The 22,900-nt window shown below is 42.8% G+C and overlaps 1 protein-coding gene across 3 annotated transcripts in view; it reads left to right on the top strand.

The window, feature by feature from the left end:
* Positions 1-22,900, top strand: part of ABCC2 (ATP binding cassette subfamily C member 2) — a 57,469-nt gene that overhangs the window by 12,822 nt on the left and 21,747 nt on the right. For all 3 annotated transcript variants that reach the window (XM_070559452.1, XM_070559446.1, XM_070559443.1), the window contains 13 exons: positions 25-80; positions 1,255-1,489; positions 3,461-3,624; positions 4,464-4,641; positions 8,440-8,694; positions 9,774-9,839; positions 11,619-11,756; positions 12,291-12,437; positions 14,098-14,182; positions 14,883-14,949; positions 16,382-16,508; positions 20,500-20,676; positions 22,192-22,359. In XM_070559452.1, coding sequence (XP_070415553.1) covers positions 1,358-1,489; positions 3,461-3,624; positions 4,464-4,641; positions 8,440-8,694; positions 9,774-9,839; positions 11,619-11,756; positions 12,291-12,437; positions 14,098-14,182; positions 14,883-14,949; positions 16,382-16,508; positions 20,500-20,676; positions 22,192-22,359 — 1,704 coding nt within the window. In that variant the 5' untranslated portion in view covers positions 25-80; positions 1,255-1,357. The remainder of the gene's footprint in view (positions 1-24; positions 81-1,254; positions 1,490-3,460; positions 3,625-4,463; positions 4,642-8,439; positions 8,695-9,773; positions 9,840-11,618; positions 11,757-12,290; positions 12,438-14,097; positions 14,183-14,882; positions 14,950-16,381; positions 16,509-20,499; positions 20,677-22,191; positions 22,360-22,900) is intronic.

The following is a 22,900-nucleotide window of genomic DNA, read 5'->3' as shown; positions in this document are numbered from 1 at the left end:
TCTGATTTTTTGTGTGTCTTACAGAATCCATCAACCACTGCTTCTTTTCTGAGTAGCATTACCTTTAGTTGGTATGACAGGTAAGAAATGCCTGGAGTATGAGTTATGTATATCCCTACCCCCTCACTCTTCTGAAAGTGATGGAAATCTTAATTTTTAAAAATTCCTCCTGTGGCCTCCATTTCTCTTCCAGAGTCAGAGAATGTTAAAACTTACAGATCAATTTAATTTAGTTCCTTCCTTGGGCAGTTTGGAATTCTGAGGAGAGGATGGGGGAGATTTGCTCTTGGTAGCCTGGGGGTTCCATGGAGAAAAGGAAGGACAGTAGGAACAGAAGGCAGTGGGACAGGAAAAGGGAAATTTGGGGGCAGGGAGTGTGGCACAGATTTGTCGGGTAAGAGATGAACTAGCTGGCCTGGGCTACCAGAGGATCTGAAGCAGGCCTCCTTGGCCTTTGTAGTTCCATGGACCCCTTGGTGGGCTGGTAACACGCATGAATCCCTTCTCAGATAATGTTGTGAGTGCATAAAATAAAAGATTATAACAGAACCCTAATAGATTGAAATATGGTTACCAAAATATTTTTTAAAACACCAAATTTATGATATGGTAATACATGTGCTTCTTTATTACTGCATTAAATAACAAGATCTAGTGAGGGATCTAATGATGACCATAATTTCAAAGTAGTGATGAGTTTAAATGAACCGTCAAAATATCTGTGATGTCTCCTATTGACAAAGGCACAGGTATTCCTTTTTACAACTGTAGTTGGTTGCCTATACTCATATGAAAAGGAAAGGCTAAATTTCAGTTAAGAAGCTAGTAAAATCCATGTTCTTAAATCCCAGGTTGAGGATCCCTGGTGTACAGAGACAGTATAGAGGCGGCCTCCAGTTCTGCTCAGTTCCTTAAGGGCAAGCCAGAGTGTCAGAGAGGTAGCCAGTGTTTGAGGAGGAAGGAGCAGGAATGGGGGAGGTGATGCTCTTTTGGCTTTTAATTCAGTAGTGCCCTTCCCATTCCCTTCTCTTGCTGTCTTCTCCTACTTTCCGTCACCCCCACCTGCTCCCTTTTCTGCTCTCTCCACTCCTCTTTCAAGTTCAGAAGATCATGAGATGGCATAGTGGGGCAAGGGAGAAGTCACCTCCTTCTGTCCTTCCATCCCAGAACTGGATGGGTTTTGATTGAGGCAGCAAGGAGACAGCCTCTGACCCAGCCTGTAGGGTCTCACCCTGTGGATCACTCTTGTTCCAGCACTGTTCTGAAAGGCTACAGGCACCCTCTGTCACTTGAAGATGTCTGGGATCTTGATGAAGATGTTAAAACCAAGACACTAACCAGCAGTTTTGAAGTGTACATGACAGGAGAGCTGCAGAAGGCCAGGCGGGCATTCCAGAGACGGCAGCAGAAGAACTCCAAGAGAAACTCTGGAACCAGGCTGCATAGCTTGAACAAGAATCAGAGTCAAAGCCAAGATGTCCTTGTCCTGGTAACTTTCCCATGAGTGTCTGTGTGAATGTGCTGTGTGTCTCAGGCAAAAGGGCATCAGTGTCATGGTGTTTCTGTCCTTACATTTTGACAGCACTTTATACTTTGTAGTGCATTTTATATTATTAGTAGTATTCATAATATTAATCCCACCTTAGGGATTGGTACATAGGGGTATAATGTACTATTCTCTCTCCTTTTGGGTGTATTTGAGATTTTCTATAATAAAATATCTTTAAACATAGAAAAATAAAATAAAATAATACCTTAGCATTACTAAATTTGTACCTGGGTGGGATTTAGCATTAGCAGCTAATCCATTTATTTTATTCACTCAAAAATATTTATTGAGTATCACTGTGTGTCAGAAACTATTCTGGTCACAGGGTACAAGGAAAAACCTGAAAGAGTCCTCATCTTTAGAAAGCTAGAAAATAAACAATAAACCAATACTGATGTTACTCTTTGAGAGTAATAAGTGCTATTAAGAAAATAAAACATGTTAATGTATTTGGAGTGAAGTGCTGCTTTAAGGTAATAGGAGAGGTTTCTCAGAGGAGGTGCCATTTGAGTAGAGATCCAATCGATTAGAAGAGTCTACCTGAGGGACCATCAGAAGGAAGTGTATTCCAGTCAGAGGGAGCAGGAGGGCCAGGCTGAGAGAGGAACATGTTTGGCTCATTTCGAGAACTGAAAGAAGGTTCGGGAGCATGGAGAGAGAGGCTGAGAGTGGGGTGAGGTGAGCTCAGGGAAGTGGATAGGATTAAGCAGTGTAGATCGTTGTGGACCATGGTAAGAAGTCTGGATTTTATTTTAAGTCTGATGAAAAACCAACGGGAAATTTTAAGCAGAGGAATAATGAGATCAGATTTATATTTTTCAAAGCCTACGTGGGCCATTGCTGGGAGAATGGATGGTTGAGGGGCAAGTGTGGAAGCCAGGAGGCAGGTTGGGGTAGTTGTCCAGGCGGGAGAGAAGGATCAGATGGGACCTCAGTGGGAGAAATTACAAGAGGATGTCACTGGTAGAAAAACCTGGAAACTGAGGCTGGGAAGCTGGAATTTGGGGCTTGGTGGGACTCTGGAGAATGTAATGAGGAGGCCAAAACACAGGCAAAGGAGAAGGCTGGTGAGTGAGTGGTAAGGCCCCATGTATTAGATTCCCAGGGCTGCTGAAACAAAGTACCACAAACTGCATAGGTTAAAACAACAGAAATTTAGTGTCTCACAGCTCAGGAGGCCAGAAGTCTCAAATCAAAGCATTGGCAGGGCTGTGCTCCCTCCGAAACCTGTAGAAGAGAAACACTTTCCTCTTTTACCTTCTGGTTTTTGCCAGCATTCCTTGGCTAGTGGATGCATCACTCCAATCTCTGCCTCTGTCATCACATGGTCATTTTCTCTCTGCCTATGCCTCTTCTCTTCTTATAAGGACATCAGTCATATTAGAGTAGGGCCCATCCTAATGACCTTATCCTAACCTGATTACATCTGCGGAGGCCCTATTTCTAAATAATGGCACATTCTAAGGTAGTGGGGGCCAGGACTTCAATGTATCTTTTGTGGGGACACAATTCAACCCAGAATATCCCATAACAACCACAAGCAAGAAAAGAATGAAAAGGCTTCAAAACATCCAAAATATATATATTATCATGTCCACGCCCTTCACTCTCAGGCTTACCCCTCAGACCCCCAATCAGAGTCTGTTCTTTATTATTACGTGCTATTCTCACCAGCTTAGTTGCCTGTTTTCCTAATCCAAAATAGATTATAAGTATCAATTAGGAGGGGGAAGGGGAACAGTGATGGCAGCTAAAAGGGTGGATGGTGACCAAGCAGTGAGGAGAGGACCAAATCCTGTACAAAGAAGCCAGTAGGGCTCAAGGAAGTTAACACTCTGGAGCTGTTCAGTGCAGGACAGTCTTAAACTACACAGCTCTGTGGGCACTGTTGTTGTTTGGTTTTACACCTAGGAAGAAGCTAAAAAGAAAAAAAAGAAGTCTGGGACCAAAGAAGATTATCCCAAGTCCTGGTTGGTCATGGCCCTCTTCAAAACTTTCCACGGCATACTCCTGAAATCGTTCCTGCTGAAGCTGGTGTATGACATCCTCACGTTTGTGAATCCTCAGCTGCAGAAGTGAGTCCCCGGGCCTTGGGTTGTCCTTTCAGGGCCTCCTCTGCCACTCTCCCTTTTGCCCCTTCTTTATGCAGGAAGGAGCTTATCATTAACTTCTCATTTTTTTAAATGCTCATAATTTTCTTCCACCTTACAGCATTGTGTTTGTGAAAAGCACAAGTCAATTTTCAAGATCTAAGATGCTGTATCCTTTAGCCTCCCTCTTTTCCACATCCCTCCCCTCACAGGAAGCCAGATACTTGTTAGGGGCCCTTTCTTGTTAAACAGAACTTCTGTGAGCTGAGCCATGTCCAAGAGGTGGACAGCATACCCCAGAAGAGCCTTGTACCTAGTGTATCTTGTGACTTCTTCACTCCACAGTCACAGCCTTCAATAGGAGGCTCAGGTTAATCATCACAAGACTTCACAGTCTGCCGGGATCTGTGGAATGACTATCCTCCGGGGGAAGCCCTTCGAACTCTTGCTGGATACATGTCCTAATTCCTTTTCAGGCTTGCATTGTCCAGGAACAAATCAACTTGTCCCACACAGCCTCTTTTACTAGGGGGTAGGGGAAGGGGTAGGGGAAGCAGGGCCGAAGCATTGCTGTGGCAGCTCTGTGGGGCATTCATTGTCCCTTCACACAGCCATGGGTCATCAACCCTAAGTTCTTGCTGGTTGTCTCCAAGCAAAAGCAAAAACACTGGCACAACCGTGGAGCTCAGGTCTTCCAAGAGCGTTGGACAATTCTGGTCACTCTGTTACCTACAGGGGAGGGGAGGGTAGCCGGCTGTGCGTGAGGAGTGTGAGGAGCACTTGACGGCTTGATGGGCACCACTTACTTGGTTTTGTTCTGGCAGGTTGCTGATCTCCTTCACAAGTGACCTTGACACATATGTGTGGGTTGGATATATCTGTGCAGTCCTCTTCTTTGTTGTGGCCCTCGTCCAGTCTTTCTGCCTTCAGAGTTACTTTCAACTGTGTTTCATACTGGGCACGAAAGTACGGGCAACCATCATGGCTTCTATATACAAGAAGGTAAGTGGAATATGTCAGGCGTCACCAAAGAAAATCCTCTTAGTAAACGTGAGAATTTATTCCAAGATTGAGGAAAACTTGATGGAAATAACTGACCTCAACACTTGATTTTGACTAACCATACAGCCTTCTCTAGATGTTTCTTTGGAAATTAAAATGTGAAAAGTGTGTACACAGAGATAGGGTGTGTGTGGCAGTGGGGATGCACTCCAGGGAAATGTGGGCAGGATCTGCCTTTCAGATGGCTTGTGCACCTGTCCCTCTTCCTACCTCTGTTAACAAGGTGTGAACTCTTTGGGAAAGAATGTATAGTTACAAAAGAAGTTTGCAAGCCAAATACTAAATGAAACTGGGCTCATAAGACCTGATGTGTCCATCTCACATTACAATTTCACCATAGACTAAAATGCTGTATGAGCCACGGATCCATCTCCCCAGTCTCAGATTTGCCTAAGGACTTCTTTTTCTAAATCTTTAGTGGCTGACTAACACCACCTCTACCTGACTCCTTTCTTTTTTTCTATTTTTTTTTTGGTGAGGAAGATTGGCCCTGAGCTAACATCTATTCGTGTGTGTGTGTGTGTGTGTCTGTGTGAGGAAGATTAGCCCTGAGCTAACTACTGCCAATCCTCCTCTTTTTGCTGAGGAAGACTGGCCCTGAGCCAACATCCACGCCCATCTTCCTCTACTTTATACGTGGGACGCCTACCACAGCATGGCTTTTGCCAAGCAGTGCCATGTCTGCACCTGGGATCTGAACCGGCGAACCCCAGGCTACTGAGAAGCAGAACGTATGAACTTAACCGCTGTGTCACCAGGCCGGCCCTGAGCTAACATCTATTGCCAATCTTCCTCTTTTTGTTAGAGGAAGATTGTCATTGAGCCAACATCTGTGCCAATATTCCTCTATTTTAAGTGGGACACCACCACAGTGTGGCCTGACAAGCGGTGCTAGGTCTGCACCTGGGATCCAAAACCATGAACCCAAGGCCGCTGAAGCAGAGTGTGTGAACCTAACCATTACACCACCAGGCTGGCACCCCTGACTCCTTTTTTTGATTTGTAAAAACGTTTACAAGTTCTGCAGACTTGGGAACTTTTCCATTTCCTTAAGATGATTTTGCTCATCTTCCCTGATATGTTTCTTTTAACATTTAACTTTCTCAGAGCAGCTGTATTTTCCTTATGTCCTAGATACCAAGGTGAAATTTCATTTTCTCTCTTAAGAAAAGGAAATAGTCAAGGACTGGCCCCGTGGTGAAGCAGTTAAGTTCGCACGTTCTGCTTTGGCGGCCCGGGGTTAGCCAGTTTGGATCCCGGGTGTGGACATGGCACCGCTTGGGAAGCCATGCTGTGGCAGGCGTCCCACATATAAAAAAGTAGAGGAAGATGGGTGTAGATGTTAGCTCAGGGCCAGTCTTCCTCAGCAAAAAGCGGAGGGTTGGCAGCAGATGTTAGTTTAGGGCTAATCTTCCTCAAAAAAAAAAAAAGAAAGAAAAATAAAATAGTCAATTATGTCTCAATTAAAAAAAAAACCAACCAAGTAAAGGGGCTGGGCTGATGGTGTTGTGGTTAAGTTCGTGTGCTCCCCTTCAGCCTGGGATTCGCAGGTTCAGATCCTGGGTGTGAACCTGGAACCACTTGTCAAGCCACGCTGTGGCAGCATCCCACATAAAATAGAGGGATATTGGCACAGATCTTAGCTCAGCAACAATCTTCCTGAAGCAAAAAAAGGAGGATTGGCAACAGACGTTAGCTCAGGGCCAGTCTTCCTCACTAAATAAATAAATAAATAAAAAGAAAGAAATGAAAATAGAGTAGTCACGATCAGTGACTAAAAGCCTGAGGAGAAAATTCATCTGTGAGGAGATAGGATTTTTTATAGGTCAGAACATCAAACAGTTGCCTTTTCTTCCTCTTTTTCTCCCACCACTAGAGAACTCCATCATAGTGATTTCTCTATTATATTTCCTGGTTTTCTCCTTTGCTTTCCTCTCTTAAAACACTAATGTGTCTTTGTCTTCCCTAAGTAGATGTTGACACTTCAAGAGACCCAGACAGGTAATCCAAATGTCTTTAGATCAGAAGTCTGGGCAAGTCCTTTGAACTCCCAGATGTGCTCACGCTGGAATTTGTCTTCCTCCCAATTAATTTTTTAATCTTCTTACACCTTGTGGAGATACTGGATTTCTGCTGCTTTACAGAATATGAGGTCACTTATCAGGCTGTCTCAGCCATTTCTACAAATGTTACACTTTTGCAATTGTGATGATTCATTCTCACTATATTGTTTCTTAATATATTCTGGGTTTTGCAACTGTTATAATCCGTAAGGAATCTGTAAAATAGAGCCCTTAATGGGACCTGCATTCAAATAAATATCACTACTAAAATAGAATTTAAAATTGACCAATTTCGTATGTTTAGACAATGCTTCATTCATGAAATGTGATGAAACCTTTTTCACATCCATTATCAATTCATAGCCCCTATGAAGTAACCACATTATCTCTATTTTACAGAGAAGCAAGGTTTAGATCATTTCAATGCCTACAATCACATAGTCAGGACCTGCCCCCAGACGAGGGCAATTGGAACTAAATGAATGACTTTTCAACTTTATTGAGATATATTGAGAAAAGAAAAGTATAGTGATTACCTTGAAGGGTAATTATATGTTACTTTTTTTTTTGTTTTTCTATACCAAAAGGGAGGCACAAGAGTAGACTGATTTCCCCAGAACCTTGGTGGCCTAACATTTTAGGAAATTTCACTCCTTTTACTGTACAACCCCAAGTGCTGGTATGTTCCAAAGAAGAACGTCTTGGTGGATTAAGATGGCAGTAGAGCTTCTAGGAGGAGGATGCAGGTGGATATCTAGGGCCACTCAGAGCCCATATATTGTTTTTGTGAGAATTAGAAAGCTCTCCCTCCTCCAGGAAGATGTAGCCCACATCAGATGGTGGCTTGGTGAGCATCCTGCAGGCTGCTTTCAGTGCCTACCCACCCCCGAATTCCCTTGGCTGGGTGCATTTGTGTAAGGTAGTGCTGTAAGTGACAGATCCGTGGGCGTCAGCTTTCTGATCTCTCTAACATAAGGATTAAACAAACAAACAATAAACAAAACTGTAAACCCTGCAACTTTCCTCTCCATTCTAAGAGCTCTGTCCTTCTTGGGAATGGTTGCAACCTCCTCAGAAGGGTATTGGCCCCAAATGACATTCCCACATCAAAAGTCTGCAAGGCTGGAATCAACACATGACTTCTCCCTTCATCCCTCTGTTCCTTCCATACTTCAGTATTTGATTCACTGCTGTGAACCACGTGATACCCTAGCAAAATGGACAGATGTAGCCCTTGTCCTCACAGAGTTTACGTCTAGTAGAGAAATAGAAAAACAAAACAATTACAGGTCAGTGTGATGAATGTAATGGCAGGAGGTAAGCACAGGATGTTATGGCAGTATGCAGGAGGAGTATCTAACCCAAACTTGGGAGTCAGGAAAGTCTTCTCGGAACAGGTTCCATCTGAGCTGACACTAAAGGATAAATAGGAGTTTTCTGAGCAAAGAAGTGTGGGTGGGAGCGTGGGGTTGGGGAAGGTGGGAATGACAGAAAAGGGTGGTCAAGAGTGAGACAACATTGTAAGATTTGGAGGCAAGAAGGCACAGCTCCTTGGAAAAGTTGTATGCACATGGAGCCCATCCTTCTACTGTGTTCTCACTTCCTGAGTTTCCCCTTTAACTCCCCAGTTTCTTTGGCCTTGTCCATGACTCCCAATCCCAATCTTTATCTTTAGGCCCTGTCTCTATCCAACCAGACCAGGAAGCAGTACACCATTGGAGAAACAGTGAACCTGATGTCTGTGGATGCCCAGAAGCTCATGGATGTAACCAATTTCATCCACTTGCTGTGGTCAACTGTTCTACAGATTATCTTATCCATCTACTTCCTATGGGCAGAGATGGGACCCTCAGTCTTAGCAGGTGTTGGGGTGATGGTGCTCCTAATCCCACTTAATGGGATACTTGCCACCAAGAATAGAGCTATTCAGGTAAAGAAACGGAGTCCCCTTGGGGATATACACACCTTCTTCAAGTTCTAAAGTCTTTTGCTTAATCTGTTCTAACTCTTGGTGGGAATTTTGGCAAGGTAAAGCTGGTAGAAGGCTTTCCACCATCCCAAATGAACTTGGCTTTCTCTATCTTTCCTTTTCATCTTTGGACCACTCTTAGGGTTTATGTACTCTATCTTCATTCATGTTAGAGGGAAGAGCCTGACTGGAGAAGGAAGAGCTGCCCAGGGATCCTGCCTATAACTCTTCTACCTTGCTCCCCTGGGCTGTTCTTTGAACATTGATTATTGGCCTTGTTTTTCCATCATAGCAATACAAACCAACCATGCAGGGCAGTCACATGAGTCACCCAAATATTAAGCCTAAATTTTAGCAATCAACCCAGCTACCATCAGATGACAGGGCTCCAGGTGAACAGTCCTTAGCTCTGCGGGAAATCATAGGTTGGATGGGAGGACTCAATGGTGTGCACGATTTATTCATTCATTCATTTTGCATTCATTTAGTTTCAAATAGTTATTTTAAAAATATTTCTTTCACACTACTTTTCTGGGAACACAGCAGCAAATTAGACAAGGCTCTTGCTCTCGTGGAGAGTCAGGTCATAAACAAAAAAAAAGGAAAAAATCTATCAGGTCATGATAAGTACTATGCAGAGAATTAAATAGGGTGATGGGATAGTAAGTGAGTGGGTGGTTGTTTTAGATTAAAACAGGAAAGACCTCTGTGAGGAGGGGACATTTGAGCTGAGCTCTGAACAACACAAGCCTGACCATGAAGGGGCAAGCCTCGGGAAAAACATCCTGGGAAGAGGGCACAGTCAGGCCAAGGCTGTGTGGGCAGAAATGAGCTTGTCATTTTCAAGGATTAGAAAGAAGATGGGTGTGGCAGGAGCAGAGTGAGCAAAGAGAGGAGAGTGGGAGAGATGGGTCCCATCACAGCGCCCCTCAAGTTCTTACCAAGCGGCAGCCACAAGTGTCTGTCCTAGCAAGTGCCGAGACAAGTCTGGACCCTCACATGGAAGTGTGTTTTGTTTTTGTTTTACTTTTTCCCGGCAGGTAAAAAATATGAAGAATAAAGACAAACGTTTAAAGATCATGAATGAGATTCTCAGTGGGATCAAGGTGAGAAGCCGAGTGTAGGTGGTCCTCCGTGTGCAATGACAAGAGTGGTGGGTTCTCGCCCTTAACAAACCCTCACAGAGGCCTTGCTCCTGGGCCTGTGGTGTGTCATGTGCCTCCTGACTCATCTACCCGGTCTCCTGTTTCTTCTCCTACTACCCCTCTCAGGCCCTCTTTTAAACCTTGATTTCTGTTTATTTAACTTAAATGGTTTGTTTTGTCTTTACATTTTACTGTAGAAATTGGCAAATGTGCACAAAAGTAGAAAGAATGATAGAATGAACCCCCATGGACTTATTGCACAGCTCCCATAATTATCAGCATGACCTAACTAATTTCATCTCTACTCGCTCTCCCCACCTCATGCCCTGCTAGATTATTTTAAAGCAAATCTCGGATATCTTCTCATTTCCTTTGTAAATACTTTGTATGTGTTTCTAAAAGAAGAACTTCATTTTAATAACCAGAAAACATTATCACATCTAAAAAAATTAACAATTATTCTTTGGTACTATTAAACTTCCTCAATTGCCTCATATATGTCTTTTTTTCTTCTACTGTTGGTTAGTTTTGAATAAGAATCTGAAAAACGGTCACACATAGCATTTAGTTGATAGTGCTTTTAATCCATAATAGTCCCTCTTTCCCCCCTTTTTTGGTCGTATTGGAGAAAACAGGTTGTCTTATTTCCCCTAAATTGGTAGTTATATCTAGAGCCTTGATTAGATTTAGGTTTGATTTTTGTTGTTGTTGTTGTTGTTTTGGTGGGGGTGGCGGGGCAAGGATACCTTCAGCTGGTGTTGTGTGCTTCCAAACATCAGAGACGTTGAGTGGACGAGAGTCCAGGAGTTGTCAGCCTGATTTATCCCTTGTTAGGTTTCCTGCCATTCTTTCACCTTGAGCAGTGATCTGTGGCCCTGGTAGCACATTCTGATCCCCTGGGAAACTTGTAAAACCCACTGAGTCTTGGGTCCTACTTCAAACCATTTAAACTGGACTCTTCAGGGAGAGGCCCAGTCATACATATTTTTTAAAAGCTCCCTAAGTGATTCTAATATGCAGCCAAGGTTAAAAATCACTGTCATAAAAGTTTTAGCATGATGATCATTGCCTTGATCCATTCTTTCATTAGGAGTTGCAAAAGGGTGATATTTTAATTCTATTATTCCTTTGACATTGATTAGCTAGGATTCTATAAAGGAGAATTATCTTCAATCAACTAGTTGGTTACTCTAAAATAAAATTTGTATTATAGATAGGCAGGATAAATGCTTGCTTCTTTCCCTCTATTTACTAGCTTTCAAAATAACGCATTTCATCTTCCAAAGGTGACCAGTAAGTTATTTTTTAATATATATATACGTAGTTTTGAATTAATGGATTTTAACATTAGAGACAAGTTACTTAGCCTCTCTCAGCCTGTTTCCTTATTGTTAAAATGGATACAATAATTCTACAAAAGTAGGGGACTAACTCTCCCTGATTTTCACTGGGTTTAGTACTGAAAGCCTGGTGTCCTGGGCAACCCCACAGTCCCAGGCAAACCGGGACAGTTAGTCACACTAATGTCGTTATAAGGATTAAGTAAGATAATGTATATAAAATGCTTTGTACATAGTAGGTTGTTAGAAAATACAAGCTACCATCCTGTAATCATACTTTATAATCTGGATTTCTACCTCCCAAATTTTGGGGAGCATATCCTAAAACCTGGGTGGATGAAACTCACCTGGTGTCCTTTCAGGGCAACAGTGTAAGCTGTGCTCTTTTCTATCCTATTAGATCCTGAAATATTTTGCCTGGGAACCTTCCTTCAAAGACCAAGTCCACAACCTTCGGAAGAAAGAGCTCAGGAACCTTCTGACCTTTGGGCAGTTGCAGTCTGTGATGACATTTCTCTTATACTTAACTCCTGTCCTGGTGAGTGACAGGAGTCAGTGGGCTGGGTCAATTTCCTGAAGAAGTAGGTCTGTCTAGATGGACTGCCCAGGGCCTCTAGGCCTGACCTCGAAATCCAGCCCCTCTCCTCAATTCCCCAAGCTGCTATTCCTACATCATACTCCCAACTCTAGTTTCACCCTTGTGTACAATTTGGTGGTCTGGCAACCCAGAGCAAGTTTCTAAGATGTTCAGCATGAATGTGGTATCCAGGAAGGGCTTGCATAGAAGAGCTCCTTGTCTTCTTGGGGAGGCTCTGTGGGTCCATAGAGGAAGGAATACTGATATAGGAGCTAGAAAACCTGAGCCCTGGTCCTAGCAATGCCATTAATTGGCTTTGTGACCTCAGGTAAGATATTTTCTCATCTTCTGGCCTCAGCTTTCTCATCTGTAACGTGGGAAGGTTGAGATAATCCCTAAGACTCCTTCAACTCTGATATGCTGTATTCCTGAGACTTAGCACAAGGCTGCTTGAGCCCTTTTAGGAATGAATTGCTCATGACTTTGCTTTTCCAGGTGTCTGTGACCACATTTTCTGTTTATGTCCTGGTGGATAGCAATAATATTTTGACTGCTGAAAAGGCCTTCACTTCCATCACCCTCTTCAATATCCTACGCTTTCCCATGAGCATGCTTCCCATGTTAATCTCCTCCATGCTCCAGGTAGGTAGGAACTCTTGCTGCTAACTGATTATCTCTGATTAAAAGCCTTAGATTCCAGAATGATCGGCCTTTCATATCTCATTTATAGCTTCTGCTAGTGAATTTCCAATTAGAGAGATTTGTTTGGTCTCTGGGAAACAATGGTTTGATCTTAGGAAAACCACAAGCTCTCTGAGCCCCAGTTTATCTGACTATAAAATGAGGATGACCCTACCAATCTCACCTCCCTCACAGGGAGACAATGCTTTGTGAAAGCATTAGTGAGGTTATTACGATTAGCCCTGGCACCTGGAACATTTCTAAGCCCTTTCCCCAGTCCAGTTTCCCCCACATTTCCCCAAGGCTCTTGAGGTATTTAGGCATTAGGGAACTATGACATGAAGGGAGAAAAAAGACCCTCTCTTTGCATGAAACCATGTGATGGTAAAACCAAAGACAATTTGGGAGTTTCAAGCTGTCAGAAAATGAGTTTGGAGTTCAGGGGGATGGGCCAGAGGGAGTGTCTGGGTCCTGAACACCAAGCATAGCCACTGAGATGGACCAGGTACCAGACCTCAAGAGCAAGATCACAGGACAGGTGGCAGACTGGTGAGGCAACCAGGATGATGGAGTGTGGTGATCTGCATTCATCGCAGAGGTGGCTGCCTTCAGACAGCTCAGGCTGTAGGCAAGACTAGGGTTTAGGAGAAGACCTCCTTGTCCCTGACAGATTGGACTGATAAAGAAACAACACACTCTTTTTAGATTCAAATGGTTTATTACATAGATAGGAAAAGAAAGATCAGCAAAGGTGTTAGCTCCCTGCATTCCCTGTCCCACAAGAAGACCCTGAAACAGAAGGGGCCAGATGACAATGCATCAGGGGCAGTGGGGCACTCTGTTTCTGAGGAGCTGATCCATGCAGCAGCTGAGCAGTTTTACAGCCTGCAGTTGCACTCTAAGGAGAGGGCAAGGCAGAAAGCCCAATACTTCGTCAGAACCCAGGTGACGATGAGAAAAACCGTCTTGTGACAGCCTCCCTGGAAGGTAGGGAGGCAAATGAGAAATGTCCTTGTAAAACCTCCTGCAAATCCTCCCAAGTTCTCATGTTCCAGGAGGACCACAGTATGCTCTGCCAAAGCTTAGATCAACTGCAATTTAAGCTCGGCCTGTGTGGCCTATGTGGAGATGGGCAAGGTCATTATGGTGACATAGCCAACTACTCTACAGAGGGTCCCAATAGTGGCTCAGTTAGAACACTGGATGACTCATCAAGGCATGGACTCAGTTAAAGAAGAACATGCCAGGGGCCTCGTTGCCAGAACCAGTTAGAAGATAGGGTTTTGTCTTAGAGAAAGGCAGAAGAGTTTCTGGAACTAGAAAGACTGGAGAGATAGCAGTAGAGTTAACCTCCCACCACCCAAGTTGTCTGAGGGGCTGAAACAGACCATCTTAATTTCCCTCTGTCCAGAGTGGGATGGTCCCTAGGGCTGAGGTGTGGCTGAGTCTGTGGTGGTGTTGGGAGGCTCCAGCTGTGGCAAATGACAAATTATGGGCAAGAAGCCTAGCAGGTTGACTGTCTGCTTCCATATCCAAGGCTGATGACAAAGTCAAAATCCTCTCCCTATTTGTGTTTGTCATTGGATTTTTCATTCCTGCAATCCTTTGTGTCCTTCTTTAGGCCAGTGTTTCCGTAGATCGGCTAGAGAAGTACTTGGGAGGGGATGACTTGGACACATCTGCCATTCGACGTGACTCCAACTTTGGTAAACGAACTTAGATTTGCTTCCCAAACTTCTGGCACCAGAACTTTGATAGACAAGGGCTCAGCAGCAGCAAACTGACTGAAGGGACAGCTAAGGGACTGCTCTTGAACTTATATTTGCATAATAAGCATAATGTTTTAAATTATGTTTTCACTTAGAACAAATTGCTTAGACAGATTGCTAAGCAAAGCTGGGCCCGCTATTCTGAGGATAAGCAGGCCATCCTCCAAAGGATCTAGAAAGCAGGGTAGAGCTAAGCATGTAGAATTTGGAAGGTAGGCTGGAGTGAAAGAACACACAGGTTCTAGAGGTTTAAGGACTGAGGATGCATCCACCGCCAGAGTGAGCAGTAGGTCTGGAATCCAGGGTAGGGAGTGGCTGGATTTACATATGGAGGTGGAATTTGTACCAGGAGACTAGATGACAGAGGGCCTGAGAATGTACCCAGAGGGTCTGTAGGTCAGGAATCTTTGCTACCGACAGGGCTGGGACTCCTGAATCAAAAAGGACCTTATATGCAAGCAACTTCTAGTCTCACCCAGGAGCTTTCGTTTGCCCCCTTAGCGTAGGAGCCAGCACCTGACAAAGGTGATCTCAGGATCTGCTGGAAGAAGTAGAGAGGGACATATGAAGGCTGAGAAAGGGCAGAGAGATGTAGGGACCTACATCCGACTAAAAGAGGGGGCGTTTTTCTTAACAGACAAAGCTGTGCAGTTTTCAGAGGCCTCCTTTACCTGGGACCGTGACATGGAAGCCACAATCCGAGAGTGAGTTGCCTGCTTTCCACCCTGCTGTTCTTTAGGATTCTCGATAACAGTCCTGTTATTTGAAAATTCCATGTAATAAAACATATGGGGAAATGAGCTATGTGTACACGTTCAGTTAAATACCAGTGTAGGCTAACCCCCTGAAGCGATGCACTGACAGCAAAGATCCTGAGCTTCTTTGCCCATAACTGCATCTGCCACCCTGCTTTCCTATTATGGGACTACACACATCCAGCTGAGAACTCATGAAGACATTTGTTCTCCAGATTGTGGATGGAGGTGGTGCAGGGTTGGCAGGTGGCCTAGCTCTCTGGGTATGGTAGAGGATACACACAAGAAGCTGAACTCAATATAAATTCATTCGTTAATTTAAGAATAGTCATCAAGAACATTGGAATCTTGCTTCTTTCCCCAGAGTGGACAATGGGAGCTGAATAAGATTCAATTTCAGATCTGGAGTTTTACATCTAAACAACACGTTCCCACATCCTGCCTTCTAGGCCACTTCCTCTGCCTTAAGCCGGTCCTTTTATGCCACACTGCTGCATGTAATGTGTTTCTTAAGCACTACATGTAATGGCAGACCCAACTCATCCACTGAGCACAGCACACACAGAGTACAGGAGGAGCCTGCGTAGGTGGCTCTTTCTTCACAGCCAAGCACAAAATTATCATCTTCCGGCTACACCCAAGACTGTCTGCCCTTCTCTCCTGTTCCTGCAGCCTTTGTCATGGACTTGGAGCTTGCCCCAGGAAGTGTCAGGCCAGAAGACCCTCCTCTGAACCCTCCCAACCTGAAAGCCTCCCTTTACAGAGAGGAGATGGGACACAGCTCCCATTTGCTAGTATAAGTCTAGAAGAAGTGAACTTGATGGGCAGGTTCAGAAAGACGGTGAACAAATTCCTGATGTTTCTAATGTTCTAGGGACTCAAATAATAGGGCTGGCACACAGAGTTTCCAGGAACTAGCCTAATGTGGGACTCCCTCCAGCAGACACAGCCAGGTCTGCAGGGGAGGGGGAAGGGAATCTGTGCTTCAGCAAGTGGTTCCCTTGAATGGCTAGTCTCATTGAATAGCTAAGTTTGGGAAACATTGATCGAGTCTAACCTCATTAGTTTAGAAATGAGAGTCCAGAGGCAGTAACAGTCCAAGATCACACAGCTTAGCAGTGGTAGAGTTGGAACTTGATCTCAGGTCTCCAGGCCCCCACAAGGGTCTTGTTTAGTGGTACCAGGTTGGTTGTAAGATAAATTTTCCTGTCGAAACCCGCATTTGGTGCGCGCACACACACACACAAAGGATCATTAAAGAAGCACTTTGGAGTCTTGTATATCCAAGACAAATTTTCCAATCTTCCCATGGAGTCTGAGAAGTAGCTTGAATTACTCTGGAATAACTCCCCTCATCTCTTTCAAATACACTCTCTTTCAGCGTGAACCTGGACATTATGCCAGGCCAGTTGGTGGCTGTGGTGGGCACTGTGGGCTCTGGGAAATCCTCCTTGATGTCAGCCATGCTGGGAGAAATGGAAAATGTCCATGGACACATTACCATCAAGGTGAGAGAGAATGCCAAGAAGAGACTTCTGGCACTCAAATGTGGGACACTTAGTGCTGCTTTCTCATTTGAGAGAATGCCCTGAAGACTAGAATCTGATGACCATTGTTGTGTTGCTGTGGGTGAGGTCTTGGAGGCATCTGGTAGACTCACAACCTATAGATTCTTTGCCCCACCCTCCAGATATAATCAGACTCTGGGGGTAGATTCTATGAATCTGCACTTTTAATGAGCTCCCCAGGTTATGCTCATATGCATACTAAAATTTGAAAACTATTGAATAGAGCTGTCTTCCTTCAAAGTCTAAGCAATTCTGCTATATCTGTGTTTCTGAAAACCTCACATTCTACAAAATTGTGCAATAAAAATAACAGGACCTAGGAAGAAAGAGTTAGAACAGATCATTAAAAACTGACATAACTTTGTAACCAGGGTATCAACAAAAACAATAACAAGAATAACAATGAAAACAGTAGCACTGTAAAATCTCCACTGGCAATTACACCCAGCATCACAATTAGTTCTGGGCCTCCCACCTCCCCTTTTAAGAGTTTGGTCTTTGAGAGTACTTACTTCCAATATAAAAATTTGATGTAGTTTGTAGACATCTTCATGAGTTACGATTTTTTTTAACAGAGAGGAAATCTTTTCGTGGCATCTTTGTCAGCACTCTCAGCTTCCCCAGAGAGCTAAATTTAGAGGAAATTATGGGTACTTAGAATCATTTAACCAGCCACTGCTTGCACCAAAAAGAGGCATGTCTATAGAGTTTTAGCTTTTTTCCTAAAAATCTTCATATGTTTAAATATATATAAGTATATATATATAAAGCCTTTCTTTTTAGTTATGAGAAAGTTTGTCCCTGATTGCTTTACACTGAAATGCTTGAAAAAAACTAAGAATCATCACTTCTTCCACATTATACTGACATTATTCCCTGATTTACCAATCACTAATGAGTGAATTTGCATTAAATAAACATGCAGTATAGCAGAGTAGCCTCTACAGATTTAACCCCTAACTCCTTTTAGGACGCTTTTTCTTGCTAACTCATAATTGAGTCCATCCTCAAATGTAGGCATTTGTCAGGTTCCCTCTCTCTTTGCACCTGATCTGCTTCAAGCATCAGCCTGGTGCCCTAACTCCAATCTCTTAGTTCTGGCTTCCTAGGATGTCGCCTATACCATTTCCCCTCTCAGTGTCAGCCCTCTGTTGGTCCTAGTAAACTCACTTGGGTCTGACTAAAATCCTGTTCCAGGAGCAACACGTGCATTTATCCTCCAATTTTCAGGATCAAGGCTAGAAACTGATGGTCAAAAAAAGGAGTATTTTTTTTTATTTTTTTAAATTTTTAAATTTTTTTTTATTTTTTATTGAGTTATTGATAGGTTACAATCTTGTGAAATTTCAGTTGTACATTAATGTTTGTCATTCGTGTTGTAGGTGCACCACTTCACCCTTTGTGCCCACCCCCGACCCAACCTTTCCCCTGGTAGCCACTAATCTGTTCTTAGTCCATAATTTTAAATTCCTCATATGAGTGGAGTCATACACAGATTATCCTTCTCTAGCTGGCTTATTTCACTTAACATAATTCCCTCAAGGTCCATCCATGTTATTGCAAATGGAATGATTTTGTTCTGTTTTGCAGCTGAGTAGTATTCCATTGTATATATGTACCACATCTTCTTTATCCATTCGTCTGTTGCTGGACACTTAGGTTGCTTCCACGTCTTGGCTATTGTAAACAGTGCTGCAATAAACATTGGGGTGCATAGGACTTTTGGGATTGCTGACGTCAAGCTCTTTGGATAAATACCCAGTAGTGGGATGGCTGGATCGTATGGTAGTTCTATTTTTAATTTTTTGAGGAATCTCCATACTGTTTTCCATAGTGGCTGCACCGGTTTGCATTCCCACCAGCAGTGTATGAGGATTCCTTTTTCTCCACAACCTCTCCAACATTTGTTACTATTAGTTTTAGATATTTTTGTCATTCTAACGGGTGTAAGGTGATATCTTAGTGTAGTTTTGATTTGCATTTCCCTGATGATCAGCGATGATGAGCATCTTTTCATGTGCCTATTGGCCATCCGTATATCTTCTTTGGAGAAATGTCTGTTCATGTCTCCAGCCCATTTTTTGATTGAGTTGTTTGATGTTTTGTTGTTGAGTTGCGAGAGTTCTTTATATATTATGGATATTAAGCCTTTGTCAGATATATGACTTGCAAATATTTTTTCCCAGTTAGTGGGTTGTTTTTTTGTTTCAATCCTGTTTTCATTTGCCTTGAAGAAGCTCTTTAGTCTGATGAAGTCCCATTTGTTTATTCTTTCTATTGTTTCCCTTCTCTGAGAAGGCATGGTGTCCGAAAAGATCCTTTTAATACTGATGTCAAAGAGTGTACTGCCTATGTTTTCTTCCAGAAGCCTTATGGTTTCAGGTCTCACCTTTAGGTCTTTGATCCATTTTGAGTTTATTTTGGTGAATGGTGAAAAAGAATGGTCAATTTTCATTCTTTTACATGTGGCTTTCCAGTTTTCCCAGCACCATTTGTTGAAAAGACTTTCTTTTCTCCATTGTATGCCCTCAGCTCCTTTGTCAAAGATAAGCTGTCCATAGATGTGTGGTTTTATTTCTGGGCTTCCAATTCTGTTCCATTGATCTGTGCACCTGTTTTTGTACCAGTACCATGCTGTTTTGATTACTGTAGCTTTGTAGTATGTTTTGAAGTCAGGGATTGTGATGCCTCCCGTTTTGTTCTTTTTTCTCAGGATTGCTTTAGCAATTCGGGGTCTTTTGTTGCCCCATATGAATTTTAGGATTCTTTGTTCTAATTCTGTAAAGAATGTCATTGGGATTCTGATTGGGATGGCGTTGAATCTGTAGATTGCTTTAGGTAGAACAGACATTTTAACTATGTTTATTCTTCCAATCCATGTACATGGAATGTCTTTCCATCTCCTTATGTCATCATCCAATTCTCTCAGAAAGGCCTTGTAATTTTCATTATATAGGTCCTTCACTTCCTTAGTTAAATTTACCCCAACGTATTTTATTCTTTTTGTTGCGATTGTGAATGGTATTGTATTCTTGAGTTCTTTTTCTGTTGGTTCATTACTGGAGTATAGAAATGCTACTGATTTATGCAAATTGATTTTATAACCTGCAACTTTGCTGTAGTTGTTGATTACTTCTAACAGTTTTCCAATGGATTCTTTGGGGTTTTCTATATATAAGATCATGTCGTCTGCAAACAGCGAGAGTTTCACTTCTTCCCTCCCTATATGGATTCCTTTTATTCCTTTTTCTTGCCTGATTGCTCTGGCCAGGACCTCCAGTACTATGTTAAATAAGAGTGGTGATAGAGGGCATCCTTGTCTCGTTCCTGTTTTCAGGGGGATGGCATTCAGTTTTTGCCCATTGAGTATGATGTTGGCTATGGGTTTGTCGTATATGGCCTTTATTATGTTGAGGTAGTTTCCCTTCTATGCCCATTTTGTTCAGAGTTTTTATCATAAATGGCTGTTGGATCTTGTCAAATGCCTTCTCTGCATCTATTGAGATGATCATATGGTTTTTATTCCTCAGTTTGTTGATGTGGTGTATCATGTTGATTGATTTGCGGATGTTGAACCATCCCTGTGTCCCTGGTATGAATCCCACCTGATCATGATGTATGATTCTTTTGATGAATTGCTGAATTCTGGTTGCCAAAATTTTGTTTAGAATTTTTGCATCTATGTTCATCAGTGATATTGGCCTGTAGTTCTCTTAAAAAAAGGAGTATTTAAATTGTGAATAGGATATTGAATTTTTCTCCCTGGTTGGTGCAGTAAACACAGGCACATTTGTTAGTATCAGATAGTCAGTCTGACATACATTTCTTCAAATCTAAGTTCCATTTGTTCCTTTCCCCTCCTGCCACCCCTTCCTTCAACCCTGCATTTCTGGAGGTACAGCTGTCATATGGTCTGATCCTTCCCATACAGGGCACTGTAGCCTATGTCCCACAGCAGTCCTGGATCCAGAATGGCACCATAAAGGACAACATCCTTTTTGGAGCAGAGTTCGATGAAAAGAGATACCAGCAAGTTCTGGAGGCCTGTGCCCTCCTCCCAGACTTGGAAGTGCTGCCTGGAGGAGACCGGGCTGAGATTGGAGAGAAGGTAATTGGAACACCAAGGGACCTTGAAGGGTGAAGAAATAGTAAAGAGAAAAAGTGAGGATGGTGAAGAAGTACATGGGAGTAAAATAGCTGACCAATTTTGGTAGTCATGTTTGGAACAAATACCAGAAAACATGAGTTTGCACAGTATTTTGTGCAAATAACTCAGAAATTTCAAATTTTGTTACCTGGAAGCAAATATAAGAATTAGGTAATCTAAAGGAAAAATGATGAGGCTAGGACCTGAGTGGTTAAGTGACCAGTGACTGGCCCAAGATTGACCTCACAATTGAGGGGGGCAGAGGCAGGACAAGAGCATAGGTGTCCTTGATACCGACCCTAGGTTCATAGGTTCTCTGTATAATAGAAATTGACAATAAGCCCAACCAAAGTCTCAGACAAAGTTTAATTGTGGCTGATGCTTAAGCACAAGGGACACAGCACAGGAGAAGCCGCTCTCTGGCTGGGTCCCCAAAGGGAGTCATCCTGAGTCTTTTATGGGGTGAAGGGAGCAGACTGGCATCATGATTCTCCTCCTCCAAAGGAATTCTGTTTCTCTCTTCCCTGTGGTGTCCTCGCATGCCCCGTAGGGGTCACAGTCCCAGCGCCTGCCCAGTAGATCCAACGTGGTGATGTTGCTCACTACCACCAGCCCAGGAAGGTCGTATAGTGGTCGTCTCGAGGTTTTGTGCACATGTAGGAGTTGGAGTCCACCGCTTGGCAGGTTTTTGATTGGAAGATCGCTTATCTTGACTTCAAAAATAGTTGGGCTGGGAGGTGCTGGACCTGGTGGTTAAGGATGAGGGGCAGAGTGCCATCCCTACTCTGTCTTGTCCTGACTCTGCTTCTGTATATTAGTGAGGGCCCGAGTAGGGTTCTGATACTCTGCTTCAAACACTTAGAAATTTAGTATGAATTATTTTCTCAGGTTATTAAATGCCTTTCTTAAAAATCGATTTTTAATGACTTTATTGTATCTATTATATGTATATAGCATAATTTGTTTAGAAATCCCTGATTACTAAATATTTAGGATGTTTTCATCCTCCCTCTCCATTACTGAAAGTGAATATAGCAATCTCTAGGGGACAAGGATCTTGAGATGTTAGAAAACTAGTAAGTGACAACTCTGGAGGGATTTTGTTCATTAATTCAACATACATTTATTGAGTACCTACTATGTGCCAGGCACTGTTTTAAGTGCTGGAGTTACATCTATGAACAAAGTAGAGAAAATCTGCCCTAGTATAGCTCTACATTCTCATGGGGCAGGAAGCAACAAAAATAATAAATAAATAAATCATATGATAGAAAGTGGTAAGTTGGGCATACTTTTATTTATTGGGCTTAAAGTAATTTATTTGAACCAAAATTATTTATACAAATAAAGGAACTTGTAAGATTTTTAAGCCATTGATACTTTATTGAAGCAAATCTCTTCCTTACCCCTCCTTAATAGCCTCTGTGAAAGTGGGACTATGGAGTAGTGCTTAACAGAATTTATTTTCTTCTTCAGGGTATAAATCTTAGTGGGGGTCAGAAGCAGCGGATCAGCCTGGCCAGAGCTACCTATCAAAATTCAGACATCTATATTCTAGATGACCCCCTGTCAGCTGTGGATGCTCATGTGGGAAAACATATTTTCAATAAGGTCTTGGGTCCCAATGGCCTATTGAAAGGCAAGGTGAGAAATTATTTAAAGTGCTGAAGACATGGGGGTGGGGCATGCACCCGCACTTTGATTGCATTGTCTCATTTGCTTCTCAAATGATACTATCTTTTGATAGTATCTTTTGATAGCAGTGGGCTTGGGTCATTTCTCCAGAGGCCTATCTGTCTCAGCCCTATGGTCCCTATCTGAGCCTCGTTGCTGATCCATGAATGTTTGTCTTTCTTTGAGTGGAGTTCCTGTTGCAATAGTTAATGTGGTTCATAAATAGACAAGAATACAAGGGATGCTAAGTCTCCCATACCAGGGATGGCCTGGGCCAAAGACAAAGTTTCTTGCCCTAACATACTGAAAGAATCTGGGCACTTCTTATTAGTTTAGTTGATTAGCTGGTTAGTGAAAGGGGCAGTTAGTTAACTAGTTATTTAGTTAGTTTTGTATACATCAGTTATATTGATAGGTCTTGATCTCAAGTGACATTCCTAAGTCCAACTCTTGTGTACCCAGGAAGCTGGAGGAGAATGTGTGTAGGGCAAGCCTCATTGTCACTACAGGA

This window comes from Equus przewalskii, chromosome 1 (assembly GCF_037783145.1).
Source record: "Equus przewalskii isolate Varuska chromosome 1, EquPr2, whole genome shotgun sequence".
Taxonomy (NCBI): Eukaryota; Metazoa; Chordata; class Mammalia; order Perissodactyla; family Equidae; genus Equus; species Equus przewalskii.
Note: the sequence above shows the minus strand (reverse complement) of the source record. Positions and strands in the feature narration are given on the sequence as shown.